The sequence below is a fragment of the Cydia strobilella genome, chromosome 2 (genome assembly GCF_947568885.1).
Source record: "Cydia strobilella chromosome 2, ilCydStro3.1, whole genome shotgun sequence".
Taxonomy (NCBI): Eukaryota; Metazoa; Arthropoda; class Insecta; order Lepidoptera; family Tortricidae; genus Cydia; species Cydia strobilella.
This window is the reverse complement of record NC_086042.1, coordinates 1,998,088-2,022,644: the sequence shown is the minus strand read 5'-3', so window position 1 is coordinate 2,022,644 and position 24,557 is coordinate 1,998,088. Positions and strand designations below refer to the sequence as shown.

General features: G+C 37.8%; 1 protein-coding gene and 1 non-coding gene across 2 annotated transcripts; one reads left to right on the top strand and one right to left on the bottom strand.

Moving 5' to 3' along the window:
* Positions 1-252: 252 nt before the first annotated feature.
* LOC134755393 (uncharacterized) lies at positions 253-22,268 on the top strand. The gene is made up of 7 exons (XM_063691948.1): positions 253-377; positions 561-734; positions 8,146-8,348; positions 9,072-9,222; positions 9,793-10,061; positions 11,106-11,318; positions 18,646-22,268. Exons 1-7 carry the CDS (start codon positions 326-328, stop codon positions 18,697-18,699), a joined length of 1,116 nt encoding a protein of 371 aa, XP_063548018.1. The 5' UTR covers positions 253-325; the 3' UTR covers positions 18,700-22,268.
* Positions 22,269-23,124: 856 nt separating this feature from the next.
* LOC134755513 (U2 spliceosomal RNA) lies at positions 23,125-23,317 on the bottom strand. Its single transcript, XR_010129059.1, has one exon. It is a non-coding gene; the product is annotated as a U2 spliceosomal RNA (small nuclear RNA).
* Between the last annotated feature and the right edge of the window lie 1,240 nt (positions 23,318-24,557).

Genomic DNA, 24,557 nt, shown 5'->3' with positions numbered 1-24,557 from the left:
TTGATTCTTACTGCCAAGTTTTTGGAAGTTAGCGTGGTTAAAGTCTAAGATATCTTAAGTTTCCTATGTCAACTGCAAAATTAAAGGCCTCGACAGACCTTGCAAAACACATACGATTTTAGATAATTACGGGCTAAATAGGTGCAACGAAGTCAATCGATCAATTTAATTCCACAACATAACGCAAATAGTATGCAATTTTATTATCGGTGAAATGTGTAGAGGCCCTAGTCAAAGCCCCTAATTAATGGTAAAAACTTTATTACCTTGCAACACTACCGTTCTCTTGTCAAACTGTCATTCACTTCGTGCAACCGCTAGCGAAATGTCTGAATTTGCCGGTGATAATTCAAAACCACGAGTTATTGTATTAGGAGGTAAATAAACCCCTTTAAACTAATCCAATAGCTTGAGAAAATATTTACGTATCCAACCGTCACGTAATGTAATCAACAGGTTCAATAGTTGTGTTCTTTTTTCAATTTCCGTAACGGTCTTGCAGTGTATTAGTCATCAATGACCTAAGAGTTTTTTCGTTTAATCGTGCTGGAATTCGGCAGGCTGCGGCTTCATCGGTCGGAATCTGGTGGATTATTTGATATCGAATGATTTGGTGAGCGGTCTGCGCGCTGTGGACAAGACGCCGCCTCAGCTGGCGTTTTTAAATCCGTCTCATACGAAGATTTTTGAGGACCCCCGCGTCGAATACAAAAGTGCCAACTTAATTAACCCAAGTAAGTAATCATTTAACTTAATGGTCTGTTTTAGCCTGTTAATTAGATTAAGACGGAAGACTTGCAAAGTGAAGTGGTTTGCAAATAACTTAATAATGAATAATTTTCTGGAAGAGTGAGCAGAGCATATGTGCTGGATTCGGTTAACGATTATTTCGTAAAATAATCAATGTTTGTTGGTAATCTTACCGTAATGTAGTTGTTACGCCTATTAATATGTTCATTATGAATTGTATCACAAAATGTAATGGAATCTTATTATAAATTTTGCCATGTGCCTGAAAAATCCCTCTTGTTTCAATCAGGTGATAGCTTAAAGCAGCCTTTAATTTACTGCAGAGAGATTCCCATACAAGTATTGTGTGGCGTACTTTTTATTGACCAATGACTGCAGAGTAACTTGTTTTATAAATATTTGATTAAAAAATTGCTTAGTTATAGCCTTAATTATGTCCTAATCAATTAAATTGCAGTCAATTAAAGACAGGAATGATTCTATAAACTGCATTTTAACCCTTTTTCAGTCTCCTTTAAGAAATTATAGTCCTAAAATTTTTTCTTAAGACAAAAATACAAAAAATTGATATTATAGGGTGATCATTATTAGAGTTCCGTACCCAAAGGTAAAAACGGGACCCTATTACTAATACTCCACTGTCTGTCACCAGCTGTATCTCATGAACCGTGACAGACAGTTGAAATTTTCACAGATGATGTATTTCTGTTGCCGCTATAACCACAAATACTAAAAAGTACAGGACCCTCGGTGGGCGAGTACAACTCACACTTGTCTGGTTTTTCCTTAAAATATCTTATTGTGCCTTATAAAAGGTTAAGTAAAGGTGTCTTTAGTCTGGCTATGATAGATGTCCACACACCTATACTAACAGTACACACAATGTTACACTAGACATCGGTCTCCTCTAATGCATGGGAGTGGGAGGCTGGGAGGGTGATATTATAATGATATTTTTTGCTGCAAAAACAACACAAACACAAACAAACTACAAACAAACAAACTAAACAAACAAACTAACTAACTAAACAAACACAAACAAACTAGACAAACAAACAAACAAACTAAACAAACACAAACAAAATAGACAAACACAAACAAACTAGACAAACTATCTAAACTGTGAAATTGTGCTAAGTGAACTATGATTTAGACGTACCAGCATCAGACAAACAAACTACAAACAAACTACACAAAAACACAAACAAACTACACAAACAAACTAGACAAACTATCTAAAGTGTGAAATCATGCTAATTGAACTATGATTTAGACGTACCAGCATAACGAAACGAAATAATAATAAAAATAAGTTATTCATATAAATCCGTAGGTCAGAGTCTGGCCGCCAGACGTATCCTGTACAGTTAAAGCTGTTGACTCCACTCAGATAACTTATCACTGACTCACACCACACTGTTATAATTTATTTATGTGGTATTTTTTATAAAAAGGACCTTATTGTCGATGGCGCTTACGCCGCACAGCGTCGCGCGGCATTGTATTTATATCGGAGCATCGTTTATAATGGCGTAAGCGCCATCGACAATAAGGTCCGTTTTTATAGAAAATACCACTTATAAGTGTCTCATTAGTATGTAACATATGCAAGGATAAATTATCTGCAGTTATGGTGCAATATTAGCACTTTTAAACGGCATTTTACTGTCATTTCTTTATATTTTTTACATAACAGTACTGTTTGAAACTATTAGTTGTGCAATATATTAAACACTTTAGTGCCTTCACAAAACTAGCACTGGATTTTAAATGTTTATTATGCTGATTCTTAAAAAAATATTAATTATCCATGTACCTACTTCACTTAAAAAGCATAATATTCACAAATGTCATTTTAAACTAGGCAAAAGTAGGTGTAGGTATAGCCTACTATAGGCTCCTCAGTATTTATATATCGTTATTATACATACTATACAACAAGTTTGTCCAAAATTAAATTTTTTACATAGGCATTTGTGATATTTTCTATAAAAAGGGACCTTATTGTCGATGGCGCTTGCGCCATTATAAACGATGCTCCGATATAAATACAATGCCGCGCGACGCTGTGCGGTGTAAGCGCCATCGTCAATAAGGTCCCTTTTCATAGAAAATGCCCCATTTTATTGCCAAGACTTTATGTAACACCTATGTACCGTGTCTTATGAAATAAATGAATGATAATAATAATTCGATGCCGAAAACCCGAGTATCGGGTATTTTATAGTTTCGTTCCCAGGCCGGAGGACCCGATAGTCGGGATCATTGTACTACAGCTTTATATGAAATAAATGTCATATACTAAGAAAAAGTGACCAAGGACTCCAGTGCCCCAGGCTGGAATCGAACCAGGGTCCTCTGCTATCGCGGCAGGTGCCTGTGCCCGGCCACCGGGCCACAGCGGCATGGGTCGAAATTTTCCAAGTATATGCACTTCTTAGTGAAGGCTATGGCGCCCCCTAAACACAACCCCCCCAACAAATTAAAGTATTTTCTGAAAATAATTTAATTTGTTCTAATACTTTTAATAGTACAGCTTTACATGACTACATGTTTGTGGCCTGACGCGGATGTCTTGTGTGGCTGGGTGGCAATGAATGTGGTAAAGGGTCCTTCTCTGATGGAAAGCCACATAGCCCCATCAGCCGAGTTTGCCCGAAGCTAAGAGTTTCGCAGCCCTGGCGGCACGCACGATACGTGCGTCGTTCAAAGGGGTTATGACAATTCTTATGTTATTACTCTTTGGCCTGACTAAATGTATAGTATAGCTATTTATGCAACAAGTGCGAAAAGTGTATGATTCATCAAAATCGGAAATTATCTTTACGCACGTGTATCATACAATGTTTTACTATGCATTGTGCGAGTAAAAAAACACATCATGGCAAATAAGTTTAATTATTAAAAGGAGTGTTTTAAATCGACACGAGTTGCAAATTACCTATTCGCACGTGTATCGTACAACGTTTTACAGTACATATGGCCCTTTAAACTTTCGACATATGCACGAAAAGTGCTCTTTTCTGCACTAGTGTGAGAAAGTAGCACCATATGTACTGTAAAAAAAAATTGAAAACAAAAAGCACTAGTGCGGAAAAGTAGTACTTTCCGCATGATATGGCTCCGTAGGAAACGCACTTTTCGAGCACATGCATTGTAAAATAATAAAGTAAACACATTCATCGTTACCTAATGCTTATTATTTATAAATATTTCCTTATTCTCTGTCTGTACAAGGATAACTATAATGTATTATTGTTACTAAAACCACTTTCCTTCCTTTATATAAATTCTTCACACACACTAATGACAACACAAAACTACACAGAAATAAACACGGGAAAATAGACCTTACTTGAATGCACATAGGTTGCTATTTCCTTGCACTTTACACAACGTAAATTCTTAATGCTGTGTATCTTTGAAGCTGGTTAATTTATAAGCAAATTAAATGAGTTGTTTATAGCTCAATCAGAGACAATTATGTAGTAAAGACTGTTGTTGGCATTCGATTTGCGAGGTGTCAATGTTTTTTTATAGAGGTTGGATATCTCATTTTATTAATTTATTAAAAAATATTACAGGAATGTCGTCAGAACCTAAATCATTAAATTTTTGCAAATTGATTAATTGTAAGTTTTTTTTAAATAAACCAACACACATCATATTTACTGTGTACCCCACAGATTTAATATATACGCTAGATGACGCAAATATCATGATTTGTATTGAAACCAAGCGTGCCGACTTTTTCGTACAAAATTTACTCATAATATTATTTTAAATACCTAAATTACTTACCTTTGGGTGTTTGTAATTTTTGGGCTGTTGCAGTTAATTATCACGCAACGAAGTATTTCTAGTTTTCACGGCTGCAACAACTGATGCGCGTGGACTGTACTGTAAAGAGCGACGGTCAACCACGAGGGTTCGGAAACGCGAAGTAAATGCATTTGCTTCATCTATGGTATATTTATATCTGTGGTGTACCCCCTATACCACTCCTACTACCAGGTAGAGCCTACCTACAACTTTTTAAACGTTTTTGTCTCCACTGGCGTTTTATGTGCAATTAAGTTATCAAATTGTTATGTAGAGGACAATGCATCAAACATGGCCAACTGGGGCAACTGGGCGGCGCCATAAAACAATCATCATGAATGCTACCTTGTACTGGTTGACAGTCTTTAAATGTATGTGTCTCTGACCCAGTTAAGACTTCGGACAGGGTGACTAACAGTGTCATGCCGAATTGCTTGTTTTATCCTTGTGTTTATATGGGGCATTTTCTATGAAAAGGGACCTTATTGTCGATGGCGCTTACGCCATTATAAACGATGCTCCAATATAAATACACTACCGCGCGACGCTGTGCGGCGTAAGCGCCAACGAAAATAAGGTCCCTTTTTATAGAAAATACCACATATATTCATACAGCTACGAATTCAGCTATGGCGTCATACAACTCATGCATTATCAGACATGAAGAGAGATATCAGTTAGATAATATTTACCTCGTAATAATATGTGTGTCTTTATTTAGAAGTTATTAGAAATATATTTTAAGATAATAGGGTCATTGCGCTATTTTCCGACCATGCTCCAGTTTTCGTCCACTTGACGGATTAGCAAATAATATATTTCGTTTTTAATTTGCTACATTCGAAATTTCATTATTATGTAGATAGATATATTCTTTAGACATTAAGGATAGCAATTGCAATGAAAAAGTGTGATAGTGTCATTATTGATTGACGTAACATTTCTATGAAAATATGATCTTTGTAATGACATTCCCTCACTTTGTTCTATTCAAATCGGTGCAAAATTAGCTCGGACGAACTCTATAGACTGGGCAAGTCCTTAAACTACGTCCAAAAAGAGGTATGGGCACTGTGAATGTCATCTCGCTTTGTGTGGAAGGGCACAGCACAGCGGAATTCGTTCCAGAACTAGAGCAGAGCCAAATTGGGGAAGTACCTCCACCTTACAGAAAACCGCAGCCAAATAACACTAGACCCTACTCATAGTGTTGTGTTCCTGGGAGTAAGGTTGCCAGTGCTCAACGAGGGTGCGGAGTGTTAGAGTCGGCAACGCGCAAATAACACCTCTGGAGTTGCACGGAGACTGCTTCCCATCAGGCGGCCGTATGCTTGTTTGCCAGCGACGTAGTATAAGAAAATAGACTGCAGTGTCCTTACCACCAAGCGGCCTATACGAACGTTGTATTCAACTCTCAAAACCCGTCTGTGATGTCTTAATTATTGAAACGCAAATTAATAAATATAGTTTATTTTATTAATAAGACACTGAATCTCAAGGTACACGGACGCCATGTTTGGCAGAGACAAGCTTCCTTAGATAAAGTTAACATAAGGGGGTGTACATACACCTCACCGTCTTGTGGACATAATTAAGATCCCATCAACATGCGCCACTGCTAAATAATTGTTCATTATTTAAATTTAACGATATAGATATTTAAAAAACCGGCCAAGTGCGAGTCGGACTCGCGCACGAAGGGTTCCGTACCATTACGGAAAAAAACAGCAAAAAAATCACGTTTGTTGTATGGGAGCCCCATTTAAATATTTATATTATTCTGTTTTTAGTATTTGTTGTTATAGCGGCAACAGAAATACATCATCTGTGAAAATTTCAACTGTCTAGATATCACGGTTCATGAGATACAGCCTGGTGACAGACAGACAGACAGACAGACGAACAGCGGAGTCTTCGTAATAGGGTCCCGTTTTTACCCTTTGGGTACGGAACCCTAAAAAGGGGGCCGCTGCGTACTGTATTTCGTATTTAAATACCTTTTGAATACATTATAATAGTTTTTACGTGGCTGGATTCGTCAATCTATGAACTCAAAACAAAAACGGCCGTTTTAACTTAGGTCGCACGCTTAAATACGGGCCTTAAATATGCACTCCAAACATTGGGAGACAGATTAGCACACAATGACTGCAAATATAATAACCGCTATTGTTTAGTCCTGCATGCCAAAACTATAAGGTTCTCACGTGACACCCGACGCATACACAAGAACAATGAAAACAGGCCACATTGTAAAGGAATGTTCGTACATTATAACCCGTTTTTAGTGTGCTCTAGTGTAGGTGCAGTCATGCAGTTAACTACTGATTTAAACTTTCACGATTTTTACGGAATACCGCCGTTTAGCCAAAATATTTTTCGCCAAATTTCACTTCCCAACAAACTTATGGCATCAGTTTCATTTCCCAAATGAAATTTTAGCAAGTTTTTTACTTCACAACCATTTCATTACCCAACCCCATACTTGCGAAATGAAAATGACGTACTAGGTTGGGTTAGGTTAGGTTGGATTATGAAAATTTGCGAAATGAAATTTTGCCAAATGATAATTTGCGTAAAATAGTTTGGGAAGTAATACTTTGGGAAACGGTTTTTGGCAATACATTAGTAAACCGATTTTTACTCATTATTATTCAAAACGACGGGACTTAATCGCGTAAAATAAGTTTTAAATTTACCTCCGACGTCTCAGGACGGCGTTGTCCCCGTGGTTTTAGAAACTTGACGCAGCTTAGTATCCCAAATGACTCGGTGACTTAGCAGTTGATACGAATATCTCTATCTCTCGAAGATAAAACACTGAATCCATACAAATCAATTTTGTGTTTAGCAGAAACATCTTAACGATACTGCAATTCAAATAAAGGAAAGACGGAAAAATACAGTCATAAAAAAATTAGGTTTTATTTATACCAGGAATGAATCGCGTGTATAACGGGGAGTGCTCCGAGGAATTGTTCGGATTAATACCTGCCGCTTCTTTTCGCCATCGCCCTACGCGACAACATTACCATCCTCACCACTTAGATGGTTGGCAGTCCTCAACTGTGCGTTTCTCTAGAAACTTCCTGCCTCGCACAGCTAAACTGTGGAATGAACTGTCGCCTGCGGTATTTCCGGACCGATATGACCTTCAAACCTTCAAGAAAAGAGCGTACTCCCCTTAAAGGCCGGCAACGCACTTACAACCCCTCTGGTGTTGTGGGTGTCCATGGGCGGCGGTAATCGCTTACCATCAGGTGATCCGTCTGCTCGTTTGCCTCGTATTTCATTTAAAAAAAATCAGTAGGAAGCAAGCTCAATACGGCTTGTTGTTGGTACTACGAGAACGAAAGCCTTGACTATTACATTGACCACATCAGAGGCCTTACCACACCAAAACGAAATTTCTTTATCTGCCTCTATCTATCGAATACGCAAGAGCGAAAGCTCTCTATCAGATAGCGAAATTCGATTTTCGTTTTTCGCGGTAGACCCTCAGTTCCGGGTGCGGCGTATATTCTTATTTTAATATATTGCTATATTATTTTATTTTTTAACTCTTGTCTCCAGCATCATGCGCCGCAGCGTTAGATCCCGGCGATGCTCCCTGGGCCATAGTATTCAACTGTGCAGGCGAGACCCGCATGGGTCAAACCGAGGCGGTGTACGCCGAGGGCATATGCACGCTCAGCAGCAACGTGGCCAAGCAGTGCGACCAGCAGGGCGTCAGGCTGGTCGAGATCTCTAGTGGCACCATGTATAGCACTGAAAAGGTTTGTTTTCTTGTCTATGATTTGTATGAGAAATAATGATGACCGTAGTAAAGTACCCTGTGGCATCCCGGTAGCGATGTATAGGAGGAATAGTACCGGTAAAAGAATAGTGCCCTGTGAAACCCCAGTAATGCTCTTTGGGCCATAGTCTTCAACTGTGCAGGCGAAACCCGCATTGGTCAAACCGAGGCAGTGTACGCCGAGGGCATATGCACGCTCAGCAGCAACGTGGCCAAGCAGTGCGACCAACAGGGCGTCAGGCTGATCGAGATATCCAGTGGCACCATTTATAGCACTGAGAAGGTTTGTTGAATTGTGTAGGTATAGAAGAAATAAAAATGGTCCAAGTATACTGCCCTGTGGGATTCCGACAGTGATGTATAGGACGAATAGTAGTGGTCAAAATATATTGATGATGATGATGATCACCATCATCATCTAGCGTAACGTGGCTCGTTAGAGACAGGCGTTTTAAATCACGTACGGTTAGGTGGGGTAAGAAAAAAGTATGGGACAAGAGAAACACTTGTAGAGAAAATAAGCAGTGAGAGATACTTAAAGATATTCTAAACTAGAATACTAAAAATAAAACTAATATATAAATAAAAATTACTTAAGTTAACACTTTTGTAGAAGGATTTCCTCATTGGTACTGTTTCTCTTGCCCCACCTGACCTTATTACTTTTTAGTTTTGTCAAAGGCGTTTGACTTGTTGGTTTCAGCCGCACAAAGAAGACGGTCCGGTGGATCCTTGGACGACGGAAGGCCGCATGAAGAGCAGGGTGGAACAAGAGCTGAAAAGCATGGATACGCTCAATTATACCATCATTCGGCCTGCTATAGTTTATGGCATTGGAGATAGAAGAAGTTTGAGTAAGTGACATTTTGTTTTCCCTGTTTTGAATTAAATTAGTATTGAAGATTCTATAATATTGTATCTATATTAGTTTGTAAGGTACTATCTATGGTGCTTTGAATGCCTGAAAATAAGTTATTGTTATTTAATTGTAGCCCATTGGACCTCTTACTTTTTTTGGAGCATCGTAAATAACATCCATCTTTGTTTCGGTCGTTGACGAAGCCACTGCCATCTGACCTTTCAACGCTTAAACTAGGCCTTATTAGGATTATTATTTACGAAAACTGTCTTGTTTATCAACTTGGAACTTTTTGCATACTACATACTACACTAGGGATGTCACTCGGTTGACACACAAGTCACACAACACTCACGATATTTGGTTTTCCATCCGGAGATATTCGTTTTCGCTAACATTTACTAATTACTGAATTCTCATAAATAATAATATGTGAAAATCCGGAAAGTTTAAATCAGTTTCTTATTATGATTAGTCCGGTTTCCTTACGTTGTATGCCTTATAATGTCGTATTAAGCGACTAACTCATATTTTCTGATTAATATAATAACTACACCATTTCCAGCCCCTCGTCTCCTCCTAGGCGCTATCTACAAACACCTAAACGAAACCATGAAACTCCTCTGGACAGCCGACCTCAAGATGAACACTGTCCATGTATCCGACGTCTGCCGAGCCATGTGGGCTTTAGGCAATAAGCCAGAGGCGAATAAACAAGTGTATAATATCGTGGATGAGGCTAATAGTACGCAGGGAAGCTTGGCTGAACTGGTGTCGGATATATTCAAGATTAATCATGATTATTATGGGACTGCTATCTCAACTTTAGCTAAGGTAAGAAATAATTTGTTAGTTCACACGGTCTACGATTCTGACATCGGCTGAGCTATGTGTCCTCTACGCAACAAGCCAGAGGTGAATAAGCTAGTGTATAATATCGTGGATGAGGCTAATAGTACGCAGGGAAGCTTGGCTGAACTGGTGTCGGATATATTCAAGATTAATCATGATTATTATGGGACTGCTATCTCAACTTTAGCTAAGGTAAGAAATAATTTGTTAGTTCACACGGTCTACGATTCTGACATCGGCTGAGCTATGTGTCCTCTACGCAACAAGCCAGAGGTGAATAAGCTAGTGTATAATATCGTGGATGAGGCTAATAGTACGCAGGGAAGCTTGGCTGAACTGGTGTCGGATATATTCAAGATTAATCATGATTATTATGGGACTGCTATCTCAACTTTAGCTAAGGTAAGAAATAGTTTGTTAGTTCACACGGTCTACGATTCTGACATCGGCTGAGCCATGTGTCCTCTACGCAACAAGCCAGAGGTGAATAAGCAAGTGTATAATATTGAGGATGAGGCTAACAGTACGCAGGGAAGCTTGGCTGAACTGGTTTCTGATATATTCAAGATTAATCATGATTATTATGGGACAGCGAATTCTATTCCTACTTTGATTAAGGTGAGTATTAAGGTGCAACTGAAATATGTAGATATTTTCACATTTTGTTTAATTGAATAGATGGTCATATACTAAAGAAAAAGTTACTAAGTCTTTTAAGTGCCCTAGACCGAATTTGAACCGGTGTCTTCAGCCTTCGCGGCTTACGTCATAACGTGGAATAGTTAAGAACCAATTGGCTCGTATGTTTAGTTGATTTGTACCCTGGCGAGTCTCGACCCAACCGTCAGATATACCGTAATGTTATGGTTAAAGAAACATACACATTTCTGCAGCATTTTAAAAATGGTGGTTTAGTACAGTACACACTATCAATTTGCGTAAAAAAATACGTATTCCGTATTATTTTCTTCATTTAACTTGGACTTTAGAGAAATCATTTCCTTACTCCGATTCTCCTAATTTCAGAGTGACATAGCGTCCGTAGCCGAACAGGCAAACGACAAGCACCTCAGCGCGTGGGCCGACATCTGTCGCCAGCACTCTCTCGCTCACACACCTCTAGAGCCCGGTGCCGGCGCCGAACTGCTGTTGAACAAGCATTTATGCCTAGATGGGAGCAAGTATAGGAATATACAGGCTCCGGAGGCGCCTAAGCCTACTGCTGAGAAGTTATCTCAGGTAATGACTACATAATTATCTAAACAGGATAATGATACATCTGTCGCCAACTCTCTCGCTCACACTCCTATAGAGCCCCTAGAGAGAACCTCCGGAGGTCCCTAAGCCTGCTGTTGAGATGAGAGGTTATCTCAAGTAAAATATGAATATATAAGTATCTAAACGGAATGATGGTACATCTGTTGCCAACTCTCTCGCTCACACTAGTCTACAGCCCGGTGCCGGGCCCAAACCGCTGTTGAATAGGCATCTATGTCTCAATGGGAGTAAATACAGGGCTATACAGGCTCCGGAGGTCCCTAGGCCTATTGCTGAGAAGTTATCTCAGGTAATGACTACATAAGTAACAGGATGATGATACATCTGTCGCCAACACTCTTGTTCACAAACTTCTAGAGCCAGGCACTGGGGCAGAACTGCTGTTGAACAAGCATCAATGTGTCGATGGGAGTAAATACAGGGTTATACAGGCTCCAGAGGTCCCTAAGCCTGCTGAGAAGTTATCTCAGGTAATGACTACATATATCTAAACAGGATCTGTACATCTGTCGCCAACACTTGTTCACACACCTCTAGAGTCCGGCGCTGGGGCAGTTAAGCATCTGTCTCGATGGAAGCAAGTATAGGAACATACATGCTCCGGAGGTCCCTAAGCCCACTAATAAGAAATTATCTCAGGTAGGACATACTTCACATGGTCCTTCGGACTAAAATAAGTAATTAATTATTGTATTAAGATGACAAGTCGCTGGCGTATTGCCCGCAAAAAAATTTGATCATAATATTTTAAGCCTGATCATCCGTTGACGCCATACATCGTGTAAACCGTCATATTGTGTAGAAAGATTTGAACATTTTTAGGGTTCTGTACCCAAAGGGTAAAAACGGGACCCTATTACTAAGACTCCGCTGTCCGTCTGTCTGTCTGTCACCAGGCTGTATCTCGTGATTTGTGATAGCTAGACAGCTGAAATTTTCACAGATGATGTATTTCGGTTGCCGCTATAACAACAAATACTAAAAACAGAATAAAATAGAGATTTAAGTGGAGCTCTCATACAACAAACGTGATTTTTGACCGAATTTAAGCAACGTCGGGCGGGGTCAGTACTTGGATGGGTGACCGTTTTTATAGTTAATGGTACGGAACCCTTCGTGTGTGAGTCCGACTCGCACTTGGCCGGTTTTTATAGGACGTATGGCGTCAACCGAAGACCGTAGGATACTTCGCCGCGAAATTCATAGATATGTACTCACTTTTTACATTAAAATAGGGAAAGATTTTTTTTTGTATCATTACTATCTATGGGTTGTTCCAAATATTCCACTCATCAAGATTTTGAGACTAGTGTAATAGCACAATTGGTCTGATTTTCCAAATTGTCGAACCGCTTGTTAGGAGTGTTCGGAGTTATGTGCGGGTCTCCGCCACCTGTGCCTGTCCCGCTGCGCGCACGCGACGGACTCGCCGCGGGTGCCGCGCCCCACGCCCAAGCGGCTGCTGCAGGTTAGCGGGCTCCGGACACGGACACGGACACGGACACGGACACGGACACGGACACGGACACGGACACGGGGCTTGCAGCTCGTAACAAACGTTCATTCGTTGTATAACATGTGTAAAGTCGGAGGGACGATTTTGACAGCTAAAGATGGCATGCGGCCCCTTTTTTTGTTCTGATCGACCGGGATAAATGCAACTAATGGGGTAATTGCGTCTATTCGTTATTTCTCGAATACCTATAGTCAGAACGCCCTTCTTTTATTTTATTGTTTATTCTAAGTAGCTCAAGCATTTATCACTAGATGACGGGAGATCTGGTAATCCCTTCGAGCGACACGGAAGGGAGACGGCATAGATATAACTCCGTAATAGACTGTATCTAAGGAAAAAACGTGCCTCGAAAATCACAAAAATTTGATTCTCGATCAGATGGCGCCACTAGTTTTGGCCTACTCTCGTATAGAGGGCGTTGACGGTTTCGTTTGTTATTTATAATTTTAACGCATATCAGTGAGAGAACATGGGTCAAAATCATATAAAAATAATTAATGCAAATAAAAAAATCATTTATCTATATTTAAATACATTCTAACGTATTTTTATAAATCTTCATTTTTAGTTTTAAGGTATGTCGATAAATGGCAGTGAATTTACAGTGGTTACAAAATTTACTATGACAGTACCGCTCTATCTTATTAAATCCGCTACTATCCAGGTTCTATACAAATCCGTGACGAAGCCATACGGCGCCATATATCATAATAGCTGTCAAATACGAAAAACACCTTCAACTTTACACATCTCATACAATCAATGAATATTTGCTTTGGGAGTATTTACAGATGTAACGAACAATCCCTTAACATCGTATTTTCTCGGAAACGTTCGTATTTGTCATGCTACTTCAGTCAACCTCAGTACCTTTTCTTTCTATTGTACCGAGACCAAAGATAGATATAACTCCGTAATAGATGGATACAGTCTAAGGAAAAAACGTGCCTCGAAAATCAAGAAAATTTGATTCTCGTTCAGAGGGCGCTACTAGTTTTGGCCTGCATTCGTATAGATGGCGTTGACGGTTTCGTTTGTTATTTAACAATTTTAACGCATATCAATATCAGTGAAAGGACATGGGTCAAAATCATAAAAATAATTAATGCAAATAAAAAAAATCATTTATCTATATTTAAATACATTCTATCGTATTTTTATAAATCTTCATTTTTAGTTTTAAAGTGTGTCGACAGATGGCAGTGAATTTACTGGGGTTACAAAATTTACTATGACAGTACCGCTCTAGTATAAGTTACTCTATGACCGAGACTGATTGAAATGCACGTTCGTGCGTTTCCGTGAAAATACGACAGCAAAGGATTGTTCACATCTGCACTGTTGGTGTCTGATGTAACGCTGCTTTCGAATATATAAACGTTTAACCAGCAAAGTTCGTCAATTTAACTTCCAAGACTAATAAACATAAACCAAGACGATTAAATTACATCAGTCATTTTTATCGCAATGACTAATAGTTTTGCTAAAACACTTATAGATGGCGACACTAGTATGCTTAAAACATTATATGTCGGTGTCGGTTACCATACAGCTTAAATCTACACAATACAAAATTACAAATTCGAATCATTATAAAAAGGTGTCAGCTAAAAAGTTACGAAACTCCTTGTACAGAAATTCACGTAGGTTTCAATAAATTAAATGTTATTATCCCTTATAATGGAATATTACGCGAAACTCTGCGCAGGGGGCGCCACGGACGGACGGACAGCGAAGTCTTAGTAATAGGGTCCCGTTTTACCTTTAGGGTACGGAACCCTAAAAAGTGTTTTCCGTTTTCCACATAGAATATTATAAGCAGCGTTACGTGAGCCCCAACGACTCCAATGACAAACCGCCTCTCACCGCTGGATGCCTCTCCCGCGCCCGCTCGGCTCAGGGACACCCCTCTTCAGAGTTTCTACTTATAATCAAACAGTTATTGATTGTACACCTCAGCCTCAAAATTCCATGGCCACTTTATGCATAAATACATTTATAATGTGTCCATGCCATTTTTCATCACACTTGATCGTAAAAGGTGTTGGGCGATGCGATCCGTAAATCTTAAATTTCAACCTAAGGCTGTACGAAATTAGACAGAAGTTTTGTTTACTTATTTGCCCTGTTTTCCTTACAAGTGTGATGAAAAACATTGTGTTGTGCCACGGGCGGTACAGGAATTAGGAACTCGTGTTAATGAAGCCCTCGCCTTCGGCTTCGGGCTTCAATTCACACTCGTTCGTATATTCTTGATACACAATGTACTATGTATTGCAGTTCGCTGTGCAAGGGTTGTATAAGTTAAGGAAATATCATGCCTGCGAGTTTGAAAAATGAATTAGATGCCGTGGCTCAGATCAGCGCCATATGATTAGTGGTTATATAATGTCCAGTACAGACAAGCAGACAAGTTAACCACATATAGTTCGGAGCCGTACAACGCCATCTATAGCGGCTATTATTATTATTTTTTTTTTTTTATGATGAATAGGCAGGCGTTTGACCACGATCCCACCTGATGGTAAGTGATGATGTGGTCTGCGGTGGAGCACGCTTACCTATGAGATACCTATTAACTCTTGCCTTGAAGAGCTCCAAATTGTACTCATGCGGAAGAAAGAAAGAAATATTTTTGACACACACATCAATTCAATCAATAACTATTTGACTATAGTTTTACTCTGACCTATTCTAACGGCGCACCAATCTTACAGACTTGACGAAAACGAAACTACTCGCCACGAGATGGCGCTGCTGGTCTTACGTAGTTATGAAAAAGTTGAAATGTAATGTCAATTTGCGAGAGTTTTACAATTAAATTTATTTTTAATTAACTTGAAAAAGACATATTGTAAAATATAATATATTAAACACAGCGTTCCATAGTCAACAGTTTTCGTAACATCGTAGTGCAACCAGTGGATCACAGATGGCACTAGTAGTACTAATTTTCTTCGCAGGTACTTCGGCTGGCATGCTTCCTTAACAAGCGAGTATACTTTGTATACAATTACCCAACTTTTCAGAAGGAGAGTTATGTTATAGTTTTCAAATGTCATATTATAATTATTTCTGTAAAAAAATTTAGCTATAGGACATAGGCTGTCCTTAGCCATTGGACAAAGCCGAAATGTACATATGCATTAGGGTATTTAGAACCAGTATACAAAGTATCATAACAACAGGTGTAACGGTTACGAATAAATTAACAATTTTTTACTTTGAATTTGCTTTGAAGCAGCCTGTATGCGCTAGTAGCTCCTGAGGTAATAAATAGTATGAAACCTTCTTCGACCTTTTTGATTATCTTTTTTATTTATGACACTAATAAAATTCTGACAGACATCTTTGCCGCACATTTTTGAACAAATTGTCGAAAACACTGCCAATGATTAAAACAGTATATTTCTTTTTGTTGTCGATTATTGGAACTAACTTTCGTTTGAAAATTGATTTCTTTCTTTTGTTCTAATCAAAAAAAATATTAACGTTAGAACATTCCTGAGAACTAACCCTACGTGGGATTTCAGGGTTTTGTCCAATGGAGTCATCCTGTATATTAATTGTTCAATTATTATTTTTATATTGATAAACAAACAGTTTACAATTATACAGAGTGTTGGCTAATGTGACTAAAATATGAACCAAAGCAGATGGCCGCGAGCACCCGAGCACGGTGTTCGCTGTAGGCCCTCTGTTTCCACTAGTCAATGGTAGATATAACTCCGTAATAGATGGATACAGTCTAAGGAAAAAACGTGCCTCGAAAATCAAGAAAATTTGATTCTCGATCAGAGGGCGCTACTAGCTTTGGCCTACTGTCGTATAGATGGCGTTGACGGTTTCGTTTGTTATTTAACAATTTTAACGCATATCAGTGAAAGAACATGGGTCAAAATCATAAAAATAATTAATGCAAATAAAAAAATCATTTATCCATATTTAAATACATTTTATCGTATTTTTATAACTCTTCATTTTTAGTTTTAAAGTGTGTCGACAGATGGCAGTGAATTTACTGGGGTTACAAAATTTACTATGACAGTACCGCTCTAGTATAAGTTACTCTATGCACTAGTGAAATAAAGCATTAATGCTCTAAGAAAACTTTGGTCTCATTATATAAAAATGGATTCGGTTTACTATGTTCAATTTGGATGTTCGTGTCCTCATCCAATAGCTACGAAATGAAATAAACTTTACACTTTTATGTTGGTCTAACTATAATAGAATAGTTATTTGCAACAAGAGAGGAGAGTTGGTTTTTTTTGCTAGTGTTTATCTTGAGTTCCGAGAAAGCGAAAGATTCTATAATTGAATCACGAGCGAAGCAAGTGATTCTAAGTTAGAATCTTGAGCGTAGCGAGGGACCTAAAACACGAGATGTAAAATAACTTTGCTCTGGTGTTGCACATATAATTTTTCATCTCAGTAGTGAGAACATATTAAAGGTTAAAATGTATTTTGAATTACACAGAATAATACAGAGAAAAAAAACGAATTTGTATTACAAGTATGAAGTGGCAATTTTAACTATAAAACTCCCGTGAGACTCAAACATATTAGATTATTTTAAACCGGGTCACTCACGTATTATTAAGTCGAATAGCTCGACATGTTTCGGTCCAATTTACGAGGACCGTCTTCACGGAGACACGACACGTGTTCACTGGTCGAGGGCGCGGCGTGTGCTGCGGGCCGGCGCACGCGCATGCGCCCGACTCGCCCGGCCGCTCACGACAGACGGCGTCGGCGGTGCCGATTTGATTTATTTTAAAACAAACATACAAGACATAGAGTAACTTATTAGAGCGGTACTGTCATAGTAAATTTTGTAACCCCAGTAAATTCACTGCCATCTGTCGACACACTTTAAAACTAAAAATGAAGATTTATAAAAATACGATAGAATGTATTTAAATATAGATAAATGATTTTTTTTATTTGCATTAATTATTTTTATGATCTTGACCCATGTTCTTTCACTGAGATGCGTTAAAATTGTTAAATAACAAACGAAACCGTCAACGCCATCTATACGACTGTAGGCCAAAACTAGTAGCGCCCTCTGAACGAGAATCAAATTTTCTTGATTTTCGAGGCACGTTTTTTCCTTAGACTGTATCCATCTATTACGGAGTTATATCTATCTTTGGTTTAACTATACAAAGTAATCTCGCATCACACATGTTAATAAGATTCACTGCTAACACTTGCCGACTGTCTATGATAAATGCATTGTAAAACTTGAATATTGAATATTTATCACAAATAGTTGGTCAGTTCCTTGTCACGTCAATGAATCTACTCTCCACTAGATGGCGCTATTGTGACTATAACCAATCGTGGCCTTCATGTGCAGTCAAGGCATAAATTTCTAGTTTCAAAAATATGTGTACGCTCTTACACATTAGACAATAAAGTCGTGTTCACATATTTTTGAGCCATTTGTCTGGATCGGTATTTTTGCCTTCGACTGTGCATTAGGTTAATTGATTTAATAAACAACTTGAGCGTACCATTGGTGGCTTTCCACCACAGAAGGGTCCTTGATTTAAGTCCAATAAGGACCAGTTTATTTGAAATTCCAATAGAAATTTTGATATAATGGTACTTATTGCACATGAAGCATTAGGACCCTTCTCTAATGGAAAGCCACATTTATTTTCTATAAATACGTGAAGTTGGAAGACTTGACAAGTAACGCCGCTACTTGTGCTATACTTTGTCTTATTTAAAGTGAGTAAAACTTTATTTTATTCATTTCAGGTGCTAGAAGACTACGCTTCAATGAATCTCTTCCCCAAGGAACTTCTGCTATAACCACACTAACTTCAGATAAACACGAAAACGAAACACGAACTGAATTACCGATAATTATTTAAACAGCACGGCTACCAAGAGTTGGCATTTGACATTTACGTTGGCGACTGAACGCGATGGCATTCCCTCTCTTATCACTACCAATATATCTGTGCGAACGAGATGGACTGCGATCGAGTTTACACAGCCGCTAACGTAAACGTCAAGTGTTATCTGATGGTACGGCTACTGGAAACCGTCTGATGAATCTTTTGTTATAATATCGCTTGTAGATTTTGAATCAGTCGTTTTTATATCACGAAATAGATAAAGCCCGATGGTGTATAACATGGTTAACTAGCGCCACCTAGTGGCGAGTAGAAAAGACTAACTGTTAGTAATCATTTGGGTGATAAATATAATTATAAAGCATTCCATTCTGTATAACACCCTGACGTTTTTTAAATTACCTGGATAATTTCATAGTTAACATACCGTATACTAGCGACATCTAGTGGCGAATAGGAGCGGCATTATAATATACAACTTAAAATGCTATTGTGTAGTATTCCGTCTTCCTAAAATGATTTATTCCGAATGTGTATATACAATCTTAAAAATAATACATCCACTTCGGATACTTCTTTAAAAAAATATTCGAATTACACATAACGTCAACTTATGTCAAAACTTTCTCTAAAGTTGTATTTTCTGTGTTGTGGTAAAAATTAAATTGTGCCTTGATATATTTTATAAGCGCACAATTTTTCTATTTTGGAACCACAAGAAGTGCGTGGTTGTCCAAATTATCTTCTAAAATGTCATGATTTCATGAATAACGCGGCCGGTCACCACCCATTGGCTTTCATACTAGTTTAGTTTCAGAGCTAACTTTCGGTAAACTTTCTTCATGGACATAAATGTTCAACATCGGGGGGCCTAGCCAAGACAATCGTTAATAAAAAACCGGCTAAGTGCGAGTCGGACTCGCGTTCCAAGGGTTCCGTACATTACACAATTTAAACCATGTATTTTTTATGTGAAACGTGAGTGAAATATCTTTAAAAAACCCGTAGGGCTCGGATCAAAAACTAAGTAATTAAGTCCGACTCACGCTTGACTGCACATTTCTAATAGGTTTTCCTGTGTAGTGTAATAGGTGTGTGTGTAGGTAAAGAACTATTTTGTGTATTTATTTATTTTTTCAAAATTTTAGACCCAGTAGTTTCGGAGATAAAGGGAGGGGGAATGGTAATTTTTTGCCTATTTTCTTGTTACTTCTAAACTTAATTGGTCCAGTAGTTTCGGAGATAATAAGCTGTGACAGACAGACGCACGAGTGATCCTATAAGGGTTCCGTTTTTTCCTTTTGAAGTACGGAACCCTAAAAACGTCAATCGAAAGTGAAATAATGTATGGAAATGATCACACTACTACGTTTCGATCAGCATTTATCAGTGTAGGATTGTTATCTTGGTTAAGCCCCCTGTTGTTGAAGTGGATTAACTTGCAGCGTAGTATTATACAGGGTGGCTAAAAAATAAGTGTATTCCCGTTGCCAGGGAGGTTTTGGGATTATACTGAGCAACTTTTACTATGGGACCAACCACGCCCTCGCGAATAAAAATTGGCTGTTTCATACATTTTGGCTGGTCCATTTTCTATGGGAGGGTTAAATTTATTTTCGCGATTTCGTGGTTGGTCCCATAGTTAAAGTGGCTCAAATCGTAAAACCTCCCTGGCAACGGGAATGCACTTATTTTTTAGCCACCGTCTATAAGTAACTGCGTGTAGTGACCTCATGGTTTTTATATACTGAATTTTGATGTATTCTATGATAATAACATTACACAGATCAAATAAATGAACGAATACGACATTAAGTATAATGAACTTTTGTAATGTATTTTAGACTAGCAATAGGGAATATTACGCGAAACTCTGCGTAGGGGGCGCCACTACCACAATCTGAGGGTCGATCGCGAAACAAGAAAATCGAAATTCCTTTGTCTAACATCTCTGTCTCTGTCACTCTTGCAAGTCTTGCTTATTCGAGCGATAAAGAGGCAGATAGCGATATTTCGGATTCGCGTTTCCCGGTAGGTCCTCTGTAAACAAACCTTGATGCATCAATGTCATATTTTATTATCTCTGAAAACTTGTCGAAACCCTGTTAAAGGTACAGTATGTATAAGTTACTCTATGGTTTACTAAAAAGGCTAGTGCTGCACTCTGGTGGCAGAACATTGCAGTAATATTCCCTACAGCCAACGAGAATAAGTCCTTCGTATTATGAAGCTCATTAGAAGGAATTCATAGATTTAGTGATATTTGTAGGTGCTGTGATAGTGAGATTGATCTTTGATCCTAACCCTTTCATGGTTTAGTAGTATCGTATATTATACTTAAGAGTAAAACTGTCAGGAATTATTAACCTAAAATAAACTATTAAGTAATGTTTGATTTTTACAACTAGATTGAGATGTTTTAACGTGCTCCTGAGTTGAAGTGTTCTATGTAAATGACTAAAAATTTGTTAAATTAAAAACTCTTTTCTTGTACATACTTTTAGGTGCTCGTTGTACAGTTTTGGAAACATCTTATTTGTCAAGAATTTTTTTAATTACGTACAAGGGGGATTGGCATTTGTACTTTTGTGTCCTGCTTATGCCATTCCCAATTTTCTTTTTTTCTTTAAGCATTATTTAATATATGTTTAACTTTTTTATCAGACATCTATACTAGAGACTTTTTTTATAAGTAAAGCTTTTTAATACCTAACGTTAAATTTTATGCAATTTTAATACCATTCGCAAATAACTTGTTAAAAATAAAACTTACAATATCATTACTATAATAATCCTGGTTCTCAGGAGACGAGATTTGTATGAAATTTCCAAGACAATAAAATACTAACTTATAAGAGAAAGACTGCGACGACCAAAAAGCGATGTAAAATGCTTTTACTAAATTGACTAAGATATCGAAATTACGTGTCTTCAGTCCATCCAAAAGTGTATGAAATATGAGACATTTGAAATTATTTGTATGAGATTAAATCAAGTATAGGATCTATTAGATTATTTTAAACCGGGTCACTCACGTATTATTAAGTCGAATAGCTCGACATGTTTCGGTCGGTTAATAATACGTTAAGCTTTTTTGGCGAAATTATAAAATTAGGAATAGTATTATGTATTAGAAATTGTAATCGTAATAACCTACCCACACCATACATATTTATGAATATACTACAGAAACTATTGATAACGAATAGTACTAAAAGTTAAACTTTTTGAAATTGTAGTTTTAACCTTTTGATCGTCAAGTCTTCTTAAGTGGTCATTTATTACGTCTACATATGTGATATTTTCTATAAAAAGGGACCTTATTGTCGATGGCGCTTACGCCATTATAAACGATGCTCCGATATAAATATAATGCCGCGCGACGCTGTGCGGCGTAAGCGCCATCGACAATAAGGTCCCTTTTCATAGAAAATGCCCCATATTTCTATAGTTAACTCGATTTTCTAGTAAATAGTATGATCTCTTAGTATGGAGTCCTGCTAGATTTTACATAAATAAACGTTTTATCTATCTATCTATAGCTCAAAAGTTTATAACTTGTTCTTATGAGAGAAGATCAGTTGTGTACTGTTTTGTATTGTACATCACAATTGCATGTTAACTAGATTAGATTATTTAATCATGTGCTATTAATACTGCTGTGACAAAAAGTATTGAAAAATTCAAGGCCCTTTTTTATCGCGGACATTTTATTTTCTAAAAATGAGCGTCAACTAGGATCGTCACCGTATTTGCTGTAGTAATGTATATTGTACTCCCTGATGCTGGATAAAAAGGTAACGGGATCCCTGTTCGTAGTATTATTTTCGGTGCCGTGGTCCGCATTTTATAGCTGTTTCAGATCTAGCGCTTCCATTTTATATTATACTGGGCAGAGCCGAAACAGGGCCAAATATTAAAAAAGACTTCGATTGTTCAAAAAATTTAAATTTACGGTTATATTTTATGCTCGTGTTCAAAGGCCCCACCCTGTATACGGTTTTGTATTATATGTATTATGAAATTACGTATTGTTTTAAATGTATATCGTTAATCGCTAGTGAAACTTGTGTTGCGATTGGCGTTGATATTGCGAAATAAATATTTTTATTTGCATATGTTCTTTTTTTATAATCCCTTATCTACCTACCTCACCTATGCTCAGCAGTGGGCGAAAGGGCTGATATGATGATGATGATGAGTAGGTACTTACTTAGTTAAACTTTCGATATCACACGGTTGTGTAACCAGATTCCCGTCTGATGTTAAAATGCAATTTTCAGCTATCAGCCGGAAAAGTGAACTTTCCGAATAGATTGAAAATAAAAAGTTTTAACTGCAGGAGCGATTATCATCAAACGACTGCGATTTTAATTGAATAATGTGGGCCAATCCCGGCGGCACTGCAATGCCGGGCCGACCCGTGACGGGAGTGGAGCGAGCCCCGAACATCCCGTCGGTTTACAAAAATCAGTTTAATATACTGGTCCCTCAGTGAGGGAACTTTCAGATATTAAGCTGAAAAGAACAGATACTACACTTTGATCTTAGCCAAAAGGCCGAGAAGCGATACCTGCCATTACCAAATCGAGAGACGCCATTGATTCAGGAAAAATCTTTTCTCAAACATGCTATGTAATATTGATATTACGTTCTTTATATTAGGCTGGGAAGTATCACGACTCCGGCGCGGCTAGACGAGGGGCCTGTAATGAAATTTCATACAAAGTTGCAGGCCTAGGCCGGGAAGTGCCTCTTTTTTAATTTCCATTTCACATATATTTGTGACACAGCATCATGGCATTCAGCCAAAAAAAAACTATAACCAATATTTGCTTATGGTTCGGAATGACATTCTGCCAATACCCCTTTAAAAAAAACAATAAACGATATTTAATATATTTTGCAGTTTTACAAAAATATATAAATAAAACATTATTAACAAATTCCAATAATATTGAATTGCAAATTTACCTACAAATACAGATTTAAAATATAGTTGGTCAAACCAGTTTGTCAGTAAAAAAGAACAAAAAAACTATACTCATCCTTTTCTTTTGGGTGCTAGTACCAGTGTAAGACAAAGATAGTATGATAATCTCTGTCTATGTTTGAAATGAGACAGTCCTTTGATAAACTATATTTTATTTAAATATTAGCGGTAAAGATGTCTACTCAAACACGCGTTGGTGTTTTTTTAATCGTTTTGGAGGTAAAGTTGAACATTTTTCATTGTGTATCTGTAATTCTATTTTATTGGATTTATTGTGCGTTGTTTATTGTATAATATGAGTTCCGACGAAAATATTAAATGAATACCTGTTAATTATACTCCATGTTTAAGGCAACGATGTATGTGAAGCATAATATCAACATAAAAAACGATGTAATCTTAGTTATGTGGCTACTAACACTACAGTCAGAAGGATGCAAGGCGAAAAATCAAAGATACATAAATATACCTTTGAACATTTGTGTAATAAATTGATTAACTACATGTGTAAAATATACGACACGTGTGATAAAGATAGGTACAGGTAGTAGTTATATTTTGTGCCTAGTTTACTTTTAGTTTCTTTAGAATTAAAACTTTGATTTCGTGGAGATTTCTTTATTTATTTCATTGCATGTTTGAGAAAAGCACTATACATACATCGGCGTGAAAAGGGGTTGTCGGCCTCATAACTATCCGGCCTCACTACGTCGGCCGTATATATGCATTCGGCCGGCAACCCCTTACTTCCCGGCCTCTGTAGTAATGTACTATAACACCGCGATGTAGCCTTACTATGGCGCCGGTACAGCGACATC